General features: G+C 28.4%; 1 protein-coding gene across 1 annotated transcript; it reads left to right on the top strand.

Moving 5' to 3' along the window:
- The first annotated feature begins 701 nt into the window (after positions 1-701).
- LOC145838461 (uncharacterized) lies at positions 702-5,424 on the top strand. The gene is made up of 3 exons (XM_082946060.1): positions 702-817; positions 3,417-3,551; positions 4,052-5,424. The coding sequence occupies exons 2-3, from the start codon at positions 3,443-3,445 to the stop codon at positions 4,912-4,914; spliced, it is 972 nt and encodes a 323-aa protein (XP_082802186.1). The 5' UTR covers positions 702-817; positions 3,417-3,442; the 3' UTR covers positions 4,915-5,424.
- The last annotated feature ends 10,445 nt before the right edge of the window (positions 5,425-15,869 follow it).

Raw genomic sequence — 15,869 nt, forward strand, 5'->3', positions numbered from 1 at the left:
CAATAATGGATGGCTGCTTGTTATGAGCGAGCACACAAAAGTATAGATAATAATATTAACCCCGCTTTTAATATGCTTTTGGTGGTTTCACACTTTGATATGCGTTTTCTAATGTTAATAAACTTTAATAAGATTAGAAAAGTGTGTTATGAACTATCTAATTATAAACGCATTTCCTTTAAATTATTCCGAGCTTAAGAATATCAGTCTTTAATAAGTCAAACCGCAGCGCAAGGAAACTTCAACGCTGATAAAGTTAATTAACTTTCATCATGTTAAACTTTTTGCGTTCAGTTTTTAATTAAAACCTAACTAAGACTTTTCAAGTAGGCAAACGTTTTTGTCAAAAATACTTAATTGCTTTAAATAGCTTCACGAAACCGACACATATAAGATTGAAGTCGCAGAATAACTTCATGAAACTTTGATATCCCTGAAGCCTTGACAGTTTAAAAAGCTTTCGCCTTACCTTTTTTTTTCTCAAACACACAACTACTTTAGAAACCTGATAAGCTGATAACTTGCAGTTGCCATGTGTTGCCTACTTGAAGCGGTCGACCAATTTAAAGATAGGAAGCTTTTTGAAAATTCACCGAGGAAGTTGCTGCTTGACTTATCTTGGCTACTTAAGAACTTTCAGCCTTCTTTAAACGGCCAAATTGAAGGGAACGACACACTTAAGCAGCCGGTCGACTTTGAAATTCCTTTTTAGCTGAACTGTGTTTTGTTAAAAGTTTAGAAATGCAAAAAGCTTTGAGTGCAAGCTTTTGTTTTTTTTTTAAGGTAAAAATACTAATTAGGAGCTTTTCAAGCACAAGTGAGTCTGTTAGTGTAAAAACTGTTTTATCTTACCATAACCAAACCTTGTATACAGACTATTGTAAACGTTTTTTATACTTTTATAGCATTTAAAGCCTGATGAATTACTTAAACTAGGTTCATTTTTTAATAACAACAGATAACTTTTGTACTACAAAAAAAAAAGTTACATTCGAATTTAAAAACTAAAATTTCAAAAATAAATTTCAATGTCTAACATTTCAAAGTCTACTATCTAAAAAACAAAGACTATGCTTAATTTTTAAAGCAATTTGCTATAATTTTTATTTAATTTACCTCAGTATCAAATCTATATGTGTTTAGCTTAACTAAATTTTAGTGATTTTTTATTGGCAAGTCAAATATCAAAATATCTTATTCCTAGTTATTTGTAATGTTAATATGACAGTTAGTTTAACATAATGTTGTTACAATGCTTACGAAATCTAATTGAAGTTTTATTTTTACTCAAAAAGTACTTTAAATTCAATTTAAGAAAAACGGATTTGCAAGCGCACGCCCATAAGTGTACGACCAATTAATCTACTTAGAGGAGCTTATAGCCAGTTTAAACTGAGCAGAATAATACAGCGTTCGGCGAGCGATCAAAGAGTTTCGCTAGTTTCAATTGTGTATAAACTTCGGCTTCAATAAAATCCGCCTCGGCTCTGGTATTAAATTATAAGTTCAATAAGTAGCAGGCGTATTTTTTATTATCCGCCTTTGCAGTTTTATTACATCTCGAGCAGTGATTTATCGACCGGAGTGAAATGTAAGTTGTCTGAGCTGCTCAGAGCTCTTGTTAAGCTCGCTCGTTCAAACCAATTAAACGCGTTTTAAAATAAATCACATCGATCGCACTGTTTGAAAACAATCGCAAGGCAATTACAGCATAATCCGCGCTTCGAGTGTTTTGTGCAGACGGCCGACAACTTGTTGAAGATCTCTTGTTGCGTAACAACGTTGCAAATGGGAGGCATCAAGTATTAATAATGTATAAAAGATGTAAAGTGTTTGTAACACGCCGTGGTACATGTTGGCAAAAGAGTTAGAAATATCGAACATTTTCGTGTCTTGTCTTGAATACACCATGTTCCAATAATTTTTACAACGTCTCTCTCTCTCTTTCGCAGCGCCTTTTCTTTCAAGTGCGCTTTTTTCGCGCGACGTTCTCTCCCAGCCTGTTATCGGCCATCGGGTTAAAACGATTTTATAGGTCGGAAAGGCTGCAGCAGAAGATTGCTTAAGTGAAAAACTATAGATTATTTTTAAAAACTTTGTTTATGCTGCGAAAAAAGTTCGTTAACTTTGTTAAGTTTCAGCTTAAACTTGGCTGTTTAAAACGGTAGCCGATTACGTTTAAACTAGCTATTTTACAATGCAAAATAGAAACTTTTTTATTCATTTTAATAGCTCAACAAAAAAAAGTTTAGGCTTGTTCAACTTGATTTTATAAACCTTAATACCGTAATAGTTTAGCACGAAAAATTTAGAAGAAAGTTATATTAAAAATTAATAACCTTACAATTTATTATCTCACAGCTGTTTCTTATGAGAAAATAATTTATTGTGTTTTTAACAACCTTTGTTATGATTTAAACTGGTTTTACATATTGGCTTTGTTCGTCTAATAAAAAAAAAGTCTGCTTAATTTTTGTTTTAGTTCAATTTTTGTCTAACCAAACAGTGGAAGTTGTGCTCACAGGCTGGTTTTATTTATTTTGCTTTCAAAGCAGTAAAAAAGCACTTGTGCTGGTCATAAATAAAAGGTTATTGAAAACAATAGATTTTTTTATTTAACGACAAAAGAGACAGCTGTATTCACAAGAGAGGGCATCGGTAAAAAGTCATTTTAAAATCAATCAGCCCATTGATGTTTAGTTGGCAGTATTTAAAAAGAACAGCATAAGCTGGTTGAGGAAAAGGATAGGAAAACAAGATTTTTCCTTCCTGATGTTTTGTTGTTTTGAGTTGACAAGTTTTGTTATGTTGTTGAATTTTTGTTTAAATGTTAGTTTTACAAAACAAAGTTGCATAACATCAAGCGTGTTAACAAACTTGTTTTGCTTTGATGTAATAATTTCAAGATATGTTATCATGTTTGAAGTAGTTTGAATTATCTTACGCAACTTATTTAAAAGTTATCTACAATTAACCTTTCGAAATTAACTATGAGGTTTCCCTTTATGCTAAATTAACCAAAAACTTTAAATGAGAATTCATTTGTGCTAACTCGATGGTAATTTATTTAAAAACGGTGTTACGCTTAATTACCATTATCATGCTTTCTTAATCCCCTTAGCATGTCAAAGGAACAAGACATTAATTTAACTCATGTGTTGCAGTTCATTATATTTAAAAGGCTTCACAAGGATGTTAACCTTACTGCTGTGTGTAATTCGGCAAAAACAAGTTCACATTATAAGCTTGCCAGATTTTTCTTGTAAAGCGCAAGTTTTTCTTGCGTAAACATGATAACGGGGCTTCTACATGAAACCTTTTTTTTTCAATCTAGTAGTTATAAAACTGTTATTTACATGACATAAACTAAAATGTATAAAATCTGTTGGTTTTATTTTTATTTTTTTTCTTTACAGAAAAATTAAGCAAGTAAAAAGGAGTAATGGATAAAATAAAGAGCGAATTTTTCAACACCGCCAAGCCAAGCTTACTCGACGTTGGATTTCAACCAAAGCTTTTTGTGAAAGTTCCAAAGAGCACAAAAATAAAAGGTGAGCTAAGTGAAGCATTTAAAAATCTGGAAATTGCCAGCGTTAAGTGAGCTATTATCTATTTATTTTTACGACTTGTTTACCTTCACCAAGCTTCACCGCGCTTCGACAAAACAACCGCTTGAGCTGAAAGTTTTTAATTCCACGGCAAACAAACTTAAAGCTTTTCTTTCGCTTTCAAAGTAGTCATTTTAATTTTTCTTTACACAAAACTTGATATGAAAATAATGCGATTTGTGTCACGGAACCATCTGACTGGAAAAACGTTTTACTTTTTAAGTCGGTCGCTGTGAAAAAAGGCTTTGCAAAATGCTTTGTCAAGCAACGGCAAAATTTCAGGCAAAATTAAACATGAAATATCGCTTGTAAGGCGGAGATAATCTCTTTTTTGGCCACACATATCCTTACTTGCAATAGCGTTTTATTTTTGAATTTTATTAGTATCATTTTAAACATGCTTATTGTGTTTGAATTACCTCAATTGTTTTTTTATCTCACAGTTCCAATGAAAGGTGCAACAAAAGAAGGGTCGAGGAAGCGGAAGCTGCAGAACACGAGCTTGCTGAAGATGCGCAGAAGCAGCAAGAGCGGCGTTCATCAGCAGAGGGTGACAGTGGCAACTCGCAAGCAAGCAGGCAAAATGCAACCGAACTTCGGCTTTCAAAACCCCACCTTTAACATGATGGTCCCAGTAAAAGAAAAAAATCTCGCAAACCGGGGTCGCAGTGAAGCAGGGTTTCCCCCAAGGCAGGACGGTACCATCGGTTTTGACGCGTACTACGGCGGTGCCGGCCGTTGCGGCTGCCTCGCGTGCCGGAAAAAGTCCCTGGAAATTTGTCAGCAGCGTCAGAGGGCGGAGCAAATCAGGATGGCCAACGAGGCGTGGATTTTCAGGCAGCAGCAGATGATGAGGATCCAGCGACGTTCGCCGACGACCGGATTGCTGGCTTCTCAGAGCAAACATCGGGATGGTCAGCCTGCAGTGAAGCGGGCCAGGATGCAGAGCTTCCAGGTGGCTTCGAAAACGGCGGCTTACAGCATCCAGCAGCAGCACGTGCACTTTCAACCGCAGCCCGCCGCGGCTCGAGCGGATGTTGACGCGAAGCAAACAAGAGGCCGCTTCGCCGTCAATCAAAAAACCAATCAGCTGAAAAACGTCTACAGCCGGTACTTTCCCGACTTCCACCAGCCGCACCTGTTCGATCACTTCTCGGCCTTCCAGCGGTCTCACGACTCGCTGACGTCATCGGTGGGCAGCGACACGAGCGATGTCGTGACGTCAAAGCAGCTCGGTAACATGATGGTGACGTCACACCAGCTTCAAATGATCAACGACGCCGACTTTTACAATTTCGTCAACTGATAAAAACCGCTTTTAACGCTAAAAAGTTTAGCTACAAAGTATTTCGCTTTTAGAAAGCTTTTGCCTTTGAACTTTTCATTAATTAATCAATCTTTCGAAGTTCGAAGAGTTTAGACGTGCATCGCCGTGTAGCGCGCTTGTTTAATGTCACTAGGTAATTTTTCACTGCTATAAAATAAATAAAAAAAGAGCTCGTTTTCAACAAAAACAACGCTAGTTTGGTGTTTGAAGTGCGCGAGTTCTGATGCAAAAACTTGTTGTGAGAGTGCGTGCCTCGCAATTATCCTTGCAACCGTTAACTAATTGAGTTGACCTTTGAAATTTATTAACAATTTTTTTTGTCTGTGTTCAAAAATTTAATGCAAGCTATTTTAAGAAGGTTTAAATTAAAGTTTGTTTTGCTTTAAATATGATTTGTAACTTAGTTATCAAATTTGATTTTATTAAAGTTTTAAACAAAAACAATGTTACAACTATAAAAAGTACATTTTTAGGTGTTAGTTAGTAACTATGTCGATTTTGTAGTAATAGTTTTATTATTTAAATAAGATTTGTATTATATAATTTTGATCATTACATTTAAACACATCAACTTGTTGGTAAGTAAAAGTCATTAGTTGTTTGAATTTTTAGTTTTTTTATGCTGCTCTTTACTTTTTTGCTTTTTTTCAAATAAAATTTGGTAAAAAAAAATTATGTTACTATAATAATACTTACTGAAGTATAAAATTTTACTAAAATACTTTAAAAAAAAAAAAAAATAAGTGAACTAAGCTTAGCTAAAACATTAGCACTGTTTGTCTAATCCAGACATTTAGAACCTTTTCAAAGTTAGATATTCTAATATTCATTTTATTAGTTTTTATGTTTCAAAGTATTTTGATATAACACATCAGGTTTAAAAATTTTAAGCTAAGTGTTTCTCACGAACGTAAAAAAGCAAAGTTACATGGTTATTAACTGTAGAGTTATACTGTGAAACAAGTATGATAATAAATCCGATTTATAAACCTTAAATACATTAAAAAAAAGTACTGAAGTTAGCCTACTTTACAGATGCTTAATTCATTTTTTATATATTAATGAAAAGTTAATTAAGTTACTTTATTCTTGTAATAATTTTACTTAAGCTTAAAAAAATATTCTATATGTCCGTGGATTTAAGCTGTAAATGACTTAAATCTTTATAAATTAAAAAAAAAATTAAAGATTGAATTGTTTTTTATTAAAAGTTTTCCTAACTAAACATTTTTTCGAAGTAAAAAAAAAACTTCATCTAATCTCAATGCTTATTTTACTTGATAACTTAATTATAAAGATGTCTTGAAAGTTAAATCTTTACTAAAATTGTTTTTTATTTAAAGCTTCAATTTAAGTTTTAAGCTTTTTTTACTGTTTTATTTTTAATACCTTTCTATGATAGCATGAGCAAGATAATAAAACTAAAAGAATAACACAGACAAAGTCACAAACCAATCCAGCATGTGATTAAACTTAAAAATATTAATTAATTAAACTAGTGGTCCTCAAGGTAATTGTAAACCTTGCACGCTAAAACAGAATTTTAAAAAATCTGTGCACCCCAAGCTAAAAACTCCACAAAAATGAAGGCTATTTTTTTAAATTTTTCGTAGTATCTGGTGTAAGTTTCACATCTCCTCCACAATATGCCTTTTTTTTGCTCTTTTTCAGAAGTTCAGGATTATCTAGTATAAGTTTCAAAATAAATTATTCTAGTGTACACCTATAAGAGTTTCGTACACCCTTAAATTCCCGTGACCCTAAAACAAATTTCGTGTGCATGGTTGCACTCCATAAATTACACTATAAATAGGTACGACTTCAGATTTAAGCTTTTCAAAAATAACATAAAAAAACAATTCTGGTGTTACAAGATGTTTATTAAATAAAATGCAGATAAATTTAAAACTTATTTTATCTTAATTTAGTCTATGTACTTAAATTGTTTTATTTAGACTTAAATCAACTAATATTCAATTAATTAACATAAATTCAAGCATCACCTGCTAAATACTTATATCTATAATTAAAACTTACTAATATAGCATTAAATAAAATTGCAAAGTTTTGCCCTCTAAGCTGTTTTTTTATTAATAGTTTCGAAGTAAATCTAATTTACTGAAAAATAAAACAGTTATAAAGTATTTAAGTAGTCTGCTAAAATGAACTACTTAAAACTCGTTTTAACAAAATAGAAGGCTATATACCAATATTAATCGGGTTAATACGGTTAACTCATTAGCTCCCAAATTAGCTTATTTTTTATGGGAGCATTATAAGACAATCTTTAAAAAAATATCTTAGTATTCAGAGAATAAATAGCCCAAGTTATATTTTTGCTTCGTAGATTATCTTATTTTTCGTGTTTAAAACAAATATTAAGTGTTTTTATTTTTTACAGTAAGATTACAAACCTTCAACAATTATTTTACATATGAGCTTAGAGACTAATTTCTTTTTAACACATGACAATAAACTTCGCAATAAGAAGCACGTGAAACTTAACTGTCTTACAAAGCTTGTTGATAATATACTAAAGTTTTTCGTGGATAGAATACTTAGAGAAAGCCATAAAGTTACCTTTTTTAAAGCAAAATTTAAAAAATTTCAAAAGGCCATTGTATAGGAAAACCTAATCATGAACATAGCATAAAAATTGATCAATGAAACATAAAGTATGTGGATTATTTTAGAGCATATACACCACAACTAAAGTTAGTAAGTATCTTAGCAATAAAGAAGAAACAGCTCAGAAATTGAAATTGAAGACAGATCATAAAGACACGGATAAAAGAATCCGGTAAACTTGATTCATCTTCATACGTTTATTGTTGAACGACAAAAAAGCAACGCTTTGGTCTATGGTCTTTGTGAACGAAAAACCTTTTGTTATGGAACCACACTCCACGAATACAATTCAATGTCTATTCCAGGAAAATCAGGATTCACATAAAATCTTTTGTTAGATAGAACTAAAGAAAATCTTAGATGCAAAGCAGCGGTAACACACCAAATTATAAAATATACAAAATGTTGAAATTAAAAATTTAAGGTCGATTATTTTTTTTCTAAACTTGATAGTTGAGCCGTGATTTGTTTTGTATATTGAGCAGAAAATTTCGACTAGTTTTGGATCAAAATAATTAATAAAATTTTCAAATGTTTAAAGTTAACTAAACTTACCTTTGTATTAAGAAAATTTCTTTAATATAGTATTACAGAGTATTATAACTAAAATTTTAAATTATTCAACTGTACTGTACAAGTCATAGCTACTTCAAAATAGCTAGCTAAAATTGTACATATAGATATAACAGTTTAAACTATAAAAATTAGGTACAAAAAACAACTTTCTTAAATTTATCTTCAAGATTTTCAAGCAAAGATTCTTGCGCATTTAGAGCTTCATTCAAACGAAGTAAAATGTTTTTTTTTAAACAGACGTTTTGAAAGTTAGCATAAGACGATTTGAATGGTTTTGGCATAGATCAAATTTTGTTATTTTTAGACGTACAAATATGTATACGTATATGTTTAAAATAACCATAGATTCACCCATATATAGACCCGCAACATACAATCATTTCAAGTTTTTTAGACAGTTGTTGCTAACGTATTACTCAGAAACACCCCCATTGTACTTGTTTTTAAAGTTTCATTGACTAAAAAGTTATTGTTTGACCTTAAATTTAAGATCTATAAAATATTCACAAGCTATTGGAACACCACAGCAAATATATAATAATTTAACTTGACTTAATTTTGAATTTAAAGTAGACATTTTTTTATACAACAAAAAGCAAAACATTTTACAGAGATACTCCTTTAAGTTTGAGAATTTTTTTTTTCAAACCTTGATGATCTAAACCAGTAAAATTATGGGTAAATTGAAAAATATTTGGAAAATAAATACAGTTATTTTTTTAAAACAAAATTTCACTCAAGTAAATTTTAGCGCGATTTTGGCCCACAGTGCTTCGACTACTTTGTTTAATAACCTTTGAAAGTATATATTTATTCAGAATCTGGTAATAAAACTTCAACTTGTTTATAACTTACTTGAATTAATGTAAGATTCATTTAAAATACATGCAAGCGAGAATAAGTTGGGTCTTAAGTTTGGATAAATATTATTCTATTTTGTTCTAAATTTATTCTTACTAAAATGTAAACAAAGTTTTTCAGTTGTAAAGGATATTGTAAAGTGTTTGAAAATGATCGAGATCGTTAACTTTGTAGAGGATTGCATATAAAAAAAACCAGATTGAACTTAATGATAAGTCATATAATCTTACAAACATACCAAAAAGTTCTAAATTTAACAAAAATAAAAGTATTCATTTTTAAATAAATAATATAAAACATACTAAACAAGTACTGTGATCAACTTTTATTAAAGATATTTTATTTTTCAAATTATTTTGGCAATGTTGGGTTTAACTCAAATGCAGTTGATATTTTCCTAAAACTATCTTTAACAATTGTATTCTAACTTTTATTTTCAGTTCAAAGAAACATACTATTTTTTCGTTTAAAGTTTTTTTAAGCTATTCGCATAAACATATTTGTAGACATTATTTTGATTTTTAAGATAAATTGATCTGATACAAAAGCTTATCAATCTAAAAAAAAAACCAAGTAGGTCTGCTATATAGTTCTTTGGGTAAGCAAGTCAAAATTTATTTGATTTTGAACATGTTTATAATAAAAACTAAGGTTTAAAATAAAGTTTTAGTTTTAAAAACTCTATTTTTTATATCAAAATTTAGTTTTTTGTACTTAAGTTCAAAAACTCTTTTAAAGTGTAATTTCAATTCAACCAAAAACAAACTCTTCTAATGTTGAAAACTTATTGAAAGCATGCTTGATATTTTTCTTTATTTTAAAGGTATGAAATATTAAGACGTTTTCCAAAAAAATATGTGTGTCTATAAATACAGATTAGTTACTAAATTCAAACAAACTCATTTCTAGTTTTGTACACTTCAGTTTACAACAAGCAAGTAGTGAAGTATAAATAATAATTTTATTATAAGTTGTATTGATCTTAATATATTGTTAAACCATTGATCAATTTTTTTAACATAAAAATATTATTTTTCAGTATTTTTAAACTGTTATATAACTTTCGTTTTAAATCGTAATGTAAAAAAAAATGTTTTGGGTTTAGGTTAAAATTAATATTATCCGTATATAAGAGAATTCTTTTTTTAAAGCCTTTGTTTTTTCTTTGAACAAGCATTTTTATTGATACTACATACTTTTCTTTAGACTTTTCTCAGATAAATTCTAACAGAAACTTTTAGAATAGCTTCTAGATACTAGATGGTGTTGTAGTATTAAGATTTTATTTTATAAAAATTTTGTAATACAAAATTTGCAGTTTCTTAAAAGGAATATGATTGCACATAATTCACTAAAATTTCTTTGAAAAGTTTAGAAAACGCTTATAAACTTAACCTTTTTAAGTAGTGTTATTTAACATTAGATTTACATAAATTAAAAGATTAACCATTGTTATAAGTACTTAAAGTTTTAAACAACAGTGAGTATCTATCGTTGAAGAAATAAATTTGTTTAAAACAACTAAGCAAGAAGCTTAGAAATACAAGCTTTGATTACTTTTTACAAAATTAAATAACTATCTTACTAATTTTAAATTATTTGGCTTATAATTACAATGAAATATAAGTATACTAATTATTGTTAATATAAACAAATTACTAATTATGTTTGATTAAAATAATATATATAGCATAATTTTTTTACAAAAGACTAAAGTAGGTTAAATGTAGCCAAATATGTTCGTTAACCATTAAAAACCAATGTTTATATTATTTTCTAGTTAGTTCATTTGTTTTGCTTAAGATATTTTGTTTTTTGCAATAGCTTTTTTTGTTGATAAAGTATTTTCTTTATCATTTAGTCAAAACTACTAAAGTTTTTTTGTTTTGTTCTAACATTTTAGAAATTATGTAAGTATGTGTATATAAAGAGAATACATATTGTTGGAATATAATTCTAAAAATTAAAAATAGTATGTAGTACATAACATGACATAAACAAAAACAAATATAAATGAAATTGTTAGAAACGTGCTGTTAAAGTTTATTGGGCAGGTTTATTAATTTTCCAGTGTCACTTTTTTTTGTAAATTGAAACCGTTTTATTTGCTTAAGTTCAAAAAAACTACACAAGACTACTTGAGTTAGTCAACTGTATAAGAAGTTGTTCAAAAATATTCAAAGTCGTTTGTATGTAGTTATAATTTAAGTATAATTATGTGCACATTAAGTAAATTATGAAATGTTATTTTTACGAGACTACTTTACTATGATAAAACCGACTTTGTTTGTACAGAGTGCATATAAATTTATTAAGAGAAAAAGTGCAGAATAGTAAAAAAAAAGCTTTTTATTCACTAGAAAATCTCGCAAAAACTTTTTTACATAGAATAAAACCTTTTACAAGATTATAGAGTTTTAGGAAAGTTAGTATTGGAAACAAACAATTTAGACTGTTTTACTGTTTTGCTAAACAAATTTCATACCAAACTATAGGACAATAATTAAAAAATAAGCTTTTCAAAATTTGTTAGTTTTAAAAATTAGTTTTAATATAAGTTGCGTAATTTCAATTGTTTTAAACTTTTGTCCATAACTAAAAAACTAAGGTAGTTAAAACGAACTAGATCATTTAAGTTGATAAAGTTCAAAAAGTTCATTTTTAAAATTCGATTGACACAAAATTTGTTAAGCAATAGAACCAAACTATAGAACGATAATTCAAAAGAAAAAAACTTTTCAAAATTTGTTAGTTTTAAAAATTAGTTTGAATATAAGTTGCGTAATTTCAATTGTTTTAAACTATTGTCTATACCTAAAAAACTAAGATAGTTAAAACGAACTAGATCATTTAAGTTGATAAAGTTCAAAAAGTTCTTTTTTAAAATTCGATTGATACAAAATTTGTTAAGCAATGCTTAGAAGTATGGTAAAATAAATTTAAAATTAATTTAAAGTTTTATTAAATATAATTTTTTTTTCAAGTTTTACTAAACAGATACAAGTCATTATATACAAGTTTATAAAATAAAGTTATAAAACAAGATATACAGTTAAAAAGTATGTTTTCAAAGCAGTTCCTGTACACAAGTTTTGTGCTTTAGTAAATAAATTTAAAAAATTTCTTAAAAGTTGGTAAAGTATAACAATTATTTTTTAAACATGTATAATGTTGATAGTTGTTTTAACAAAATTAGACTGAACAAAAACACTACTGATACTATTTGCCATTATCACAATACAGTTTTAAAACAATAATATTAGAATGTTTTCATGCTATTGTCAACATAAAGTACCATTTTGATTATAGTTGTCTTTTAAACACAAAAATTTTTGTATTCTAAAACTAACATATCTTTTTTTGACACGAACTCCATTATAGTGGGTCGGTCTTCTGGCTCAGGAGATAATCCTTCAATTATGATAGATTTCTAAAATATTGATACGTTTATGTTTACAAGTTAAAGCAATTTGTGTGAGTGTTTACAACTAGCTCAAAGTTGAAATAAATTTGATCAATTTTAGATAGCAACTTGTGAATCATATAAGTTGGTTTCAAAAAATAAACTAACTGTTATCCATGTATCTTTACCAAAGTAATTTGGAAAGCGATTCCAGAACATCAAGTTGTCGTCAGTCGCTTTCTCTAGTACTTCAAGATACTCTACATCGCTCATATTGTAATGTTCAACTAGACTGCTCAAAACTAGCTCCATAAAAATAAGGGATATTTGATAAACATCTGTGTCCAGTGAAATCTTTTTTGTCTTTATGTTTCTCTGTTTTTTTTTTGAGGAGTTAATTATAGCGATAAAAGTTTAAAAATATCAATTAATGAACTTTTTTACATAAGTACGTTGAGGAAAAAATATTAGAGTTAAAACAAGCATGTATGTCGTACTTTATGTATGAAAGTTAAACCAGTGTACTTTTTTCAACAGCTTAGTATTTTAATTTTTGTTTTAACAAACTAACATTTTCGGGTGCTGTATACAATTTACGCATCATATCCGAAGTCTTTTGTTTTTCGTTGTCTTCGTAAATTACCGGTAGAAGTTCTAACCTCTTAAAAAGCTTTTCTGAAAAAAAGTTTTTGCATAAAGTGAAATGTAACATGTTTTTACTTTCTAGCAACATTACTTACAACATTTTACAAGTCGTTTTAAGCGTCTATTTACTTCAAAAAGTTAATATTTTAAGATCGTTGATATTTTTTTTAAATTCATACATACTTTATTGCGAGTGTTTAAATTCCAAACTGTACTAGCTTTGAAAAAGTTCTAAAAAGTAAAAGTTTATCTTTTAATTGAATCAAAAGTTTATACTGATATGTATGAGTAAAACAATTAAGCACATGTTTATCACCTATAAAAATCTAACCTGCAAGTTTTATTTGTTTAATTAGACCAAAGTTATCGATTAACAGCCGAATAGTTGTTGGATTTAGGCCAATACAGATTCCATTCATATGGAATTCCTTTATAAGGTCAAAAATCTGAAATTTGTTTTTTACGTTTTAATTATTTTCACTGGCATTTCACTGGTTTATATATACTTATTAATAAAACACACCGTTTTACAAATACAATTGTTTCACTATTCTGTTAAACAAAACAGATCTTCAGTTTGTTTATTGTGATAATACTTTAAAACATAAGTCAAGGCGTACAGTCAAAGTGTAGAGAGCTCTATATTTCAGCATTTACAAAACAACAGAATAAATATTTATTCATTTATGTTAGTTAAATATTAAAAACATCTCTTAGCTATTCTCACCCGGAATGCGAGTTCATAGGATGCGTCTAAACTTGTATTGGTATTCATCCACTTATCCAAAGATATCCATTTCAAATGACTTATAACAGGAATTTCATTAATTGAATCTGAAATTGTTCTTCTTTCAAATAATGCTAATCATTATAAAAAATACTTCTTAGAAAAATAAATATTTAAAAAGAAGCTAATACTTAATTTAAAATTTCACTACTTAGTGGATCTTTTCATTTTAAAACGGTGTCAACGTTATCGATACCTTCATCACTTTCTTGTTGTGACGAATCTGAATCTTCTTCCTCAGTTTGTTCCAGCGTTGATCTTGCATTTTCTTCTTCACGGCTACTTAGCAAACTTTCTGCTTCTTCAATCGAAATTCTGTCGTCGTTTCTGAAAGCAACTTCTGCGTCACGAACCTAAAAACAAAAATGGTTCGAAAACATAAAAAAAACTATGATGGTCTAATTTTTAGAATATATCTTATAATAAAAATACAACTAAATCTTTAAAAAATAGTTATGTATTGCTAATTACTTTTCGCTCATTAAAATTACTTTAACATTAATTACCTTTTGACTATAAAAGTTGTATTTAATACTTTACTTTTATTGCTAAGTAAACAACTGACGAATTAGCACGAAGATATATTTTGTTATGAAAATTTCAGTGTGTTTGTATCTTTGAAATAATTTTTTGAGTTATCAAAAATGGTTTGAAATTTGTCATATACTTATATAAAAGTTTTAACATTAGTAATATAAAACATATGAGAAAACTAACCGCATTAGAAATCTGTGCAGTCTTGTGCTTTTTATAAATAACTAATCCGAATACAATACAAAGACACATAACTGAGATTAGAACAACTATGACAATGTAACTAAAACTTTTCCCTTCTGTACCAGAATTTTGTTCATCTTTTTTGCATAGACTAAAACTCGGAATTCCTGTTTCTGAACACCTTTTATACAAAGTTCCAAACGCGATATTGTAAAACTGCCGACAATTTACACATTTACATTCTTCTTTTCTAGGTTGAAACTCAATTAGATTAAAATCCGGTTCTATATTTGATTTTTCAATACAATCAGCTATTTCTCTAAGATCAATCTTTTCAGCAGCTGCTAAGTTGTAGTTTTCTTCGCAATATATTTTATTTCCTTTTTCATTCAAAAATAAAACAACCCGTTCACCGCCAATTGTTTTAGAGCATTGTTCGATATGTGAACCGTCGCCTGTAGTTTTGAAATGGATTATATCAATAAAAACTTGTTTTCAAATAAGTGGTACAATAATTATTTCAAACTAAAATGTTTTGATTAAAATTACTATTTGAATGTTGTGAAAACTAATTTTAGAAGTTTTATATTCTGTATAATAACGAGTTGTTTTTTACAAATTTTGACCTTTTTATAAAACTGAGCTTTGAATTGCTTGAAACGAATTTGCTTGTTAACATTAAACGTAATTTGTTTTTTTTTAAAGGTAGTATAAAGCTTGATTTTGTTTTCACTAACTGACATGTTTAAACTTATAAAGTCGAATCTTATTGACAACTTATTAAAAGCTTAGATAACTGAAAACAAACAAAAAATAGAATAAAAACTTAAAACCTAGGTTTCTAACGAAATAAAACGAGTTTTTTAAAAACAAAAACATTAGATGTTTTATATTTCAATTTAATTGAAACTAAATTAAATTGTTAATTCACTTAAATACTTAAAATTAAACAAAAAAATGAATTTATCATATTTGTAACTTAAAAAAGTTAAAACTCCATGCTTTAGTGACTTTTGTGACTTTATTCATTTACTTTTAGAAATTAAACTATCGTCTCAGAATGTAAAAACCTATAAAAAGTCATTATCATTAAACATGTCAGTTAGTTTAAGTTAGTTATTACTATTTACGTAAGAAATTAAACATTTTAAAACTTACTTATTTGAAGTAGGTAGCTAATTTGCAAAATCAACATAATCAGCTGAACGTATTTATTTATTTCCATCGTTTTAAGTTGTGGTCAACAATTTTACCTATAAGTAAATTTTTAGTTTAAGATAATTTAAAAAAAAAGTATTGTTTAGATACTTCATAATA

The sequence above is a fragment of the Thalia democratica genome, chromosome 6 (genome assembly GCF_965202585.1).
Source record: "Thalia democratica chromosome 6, ktThaDemo2.hap1.1, whole genome shotgun sequence".
NCBI lineage: Eukaryota > Metazoa > Chordata > Thaliacea > Salpida > Salpidae > Thalia > Thalia democratica.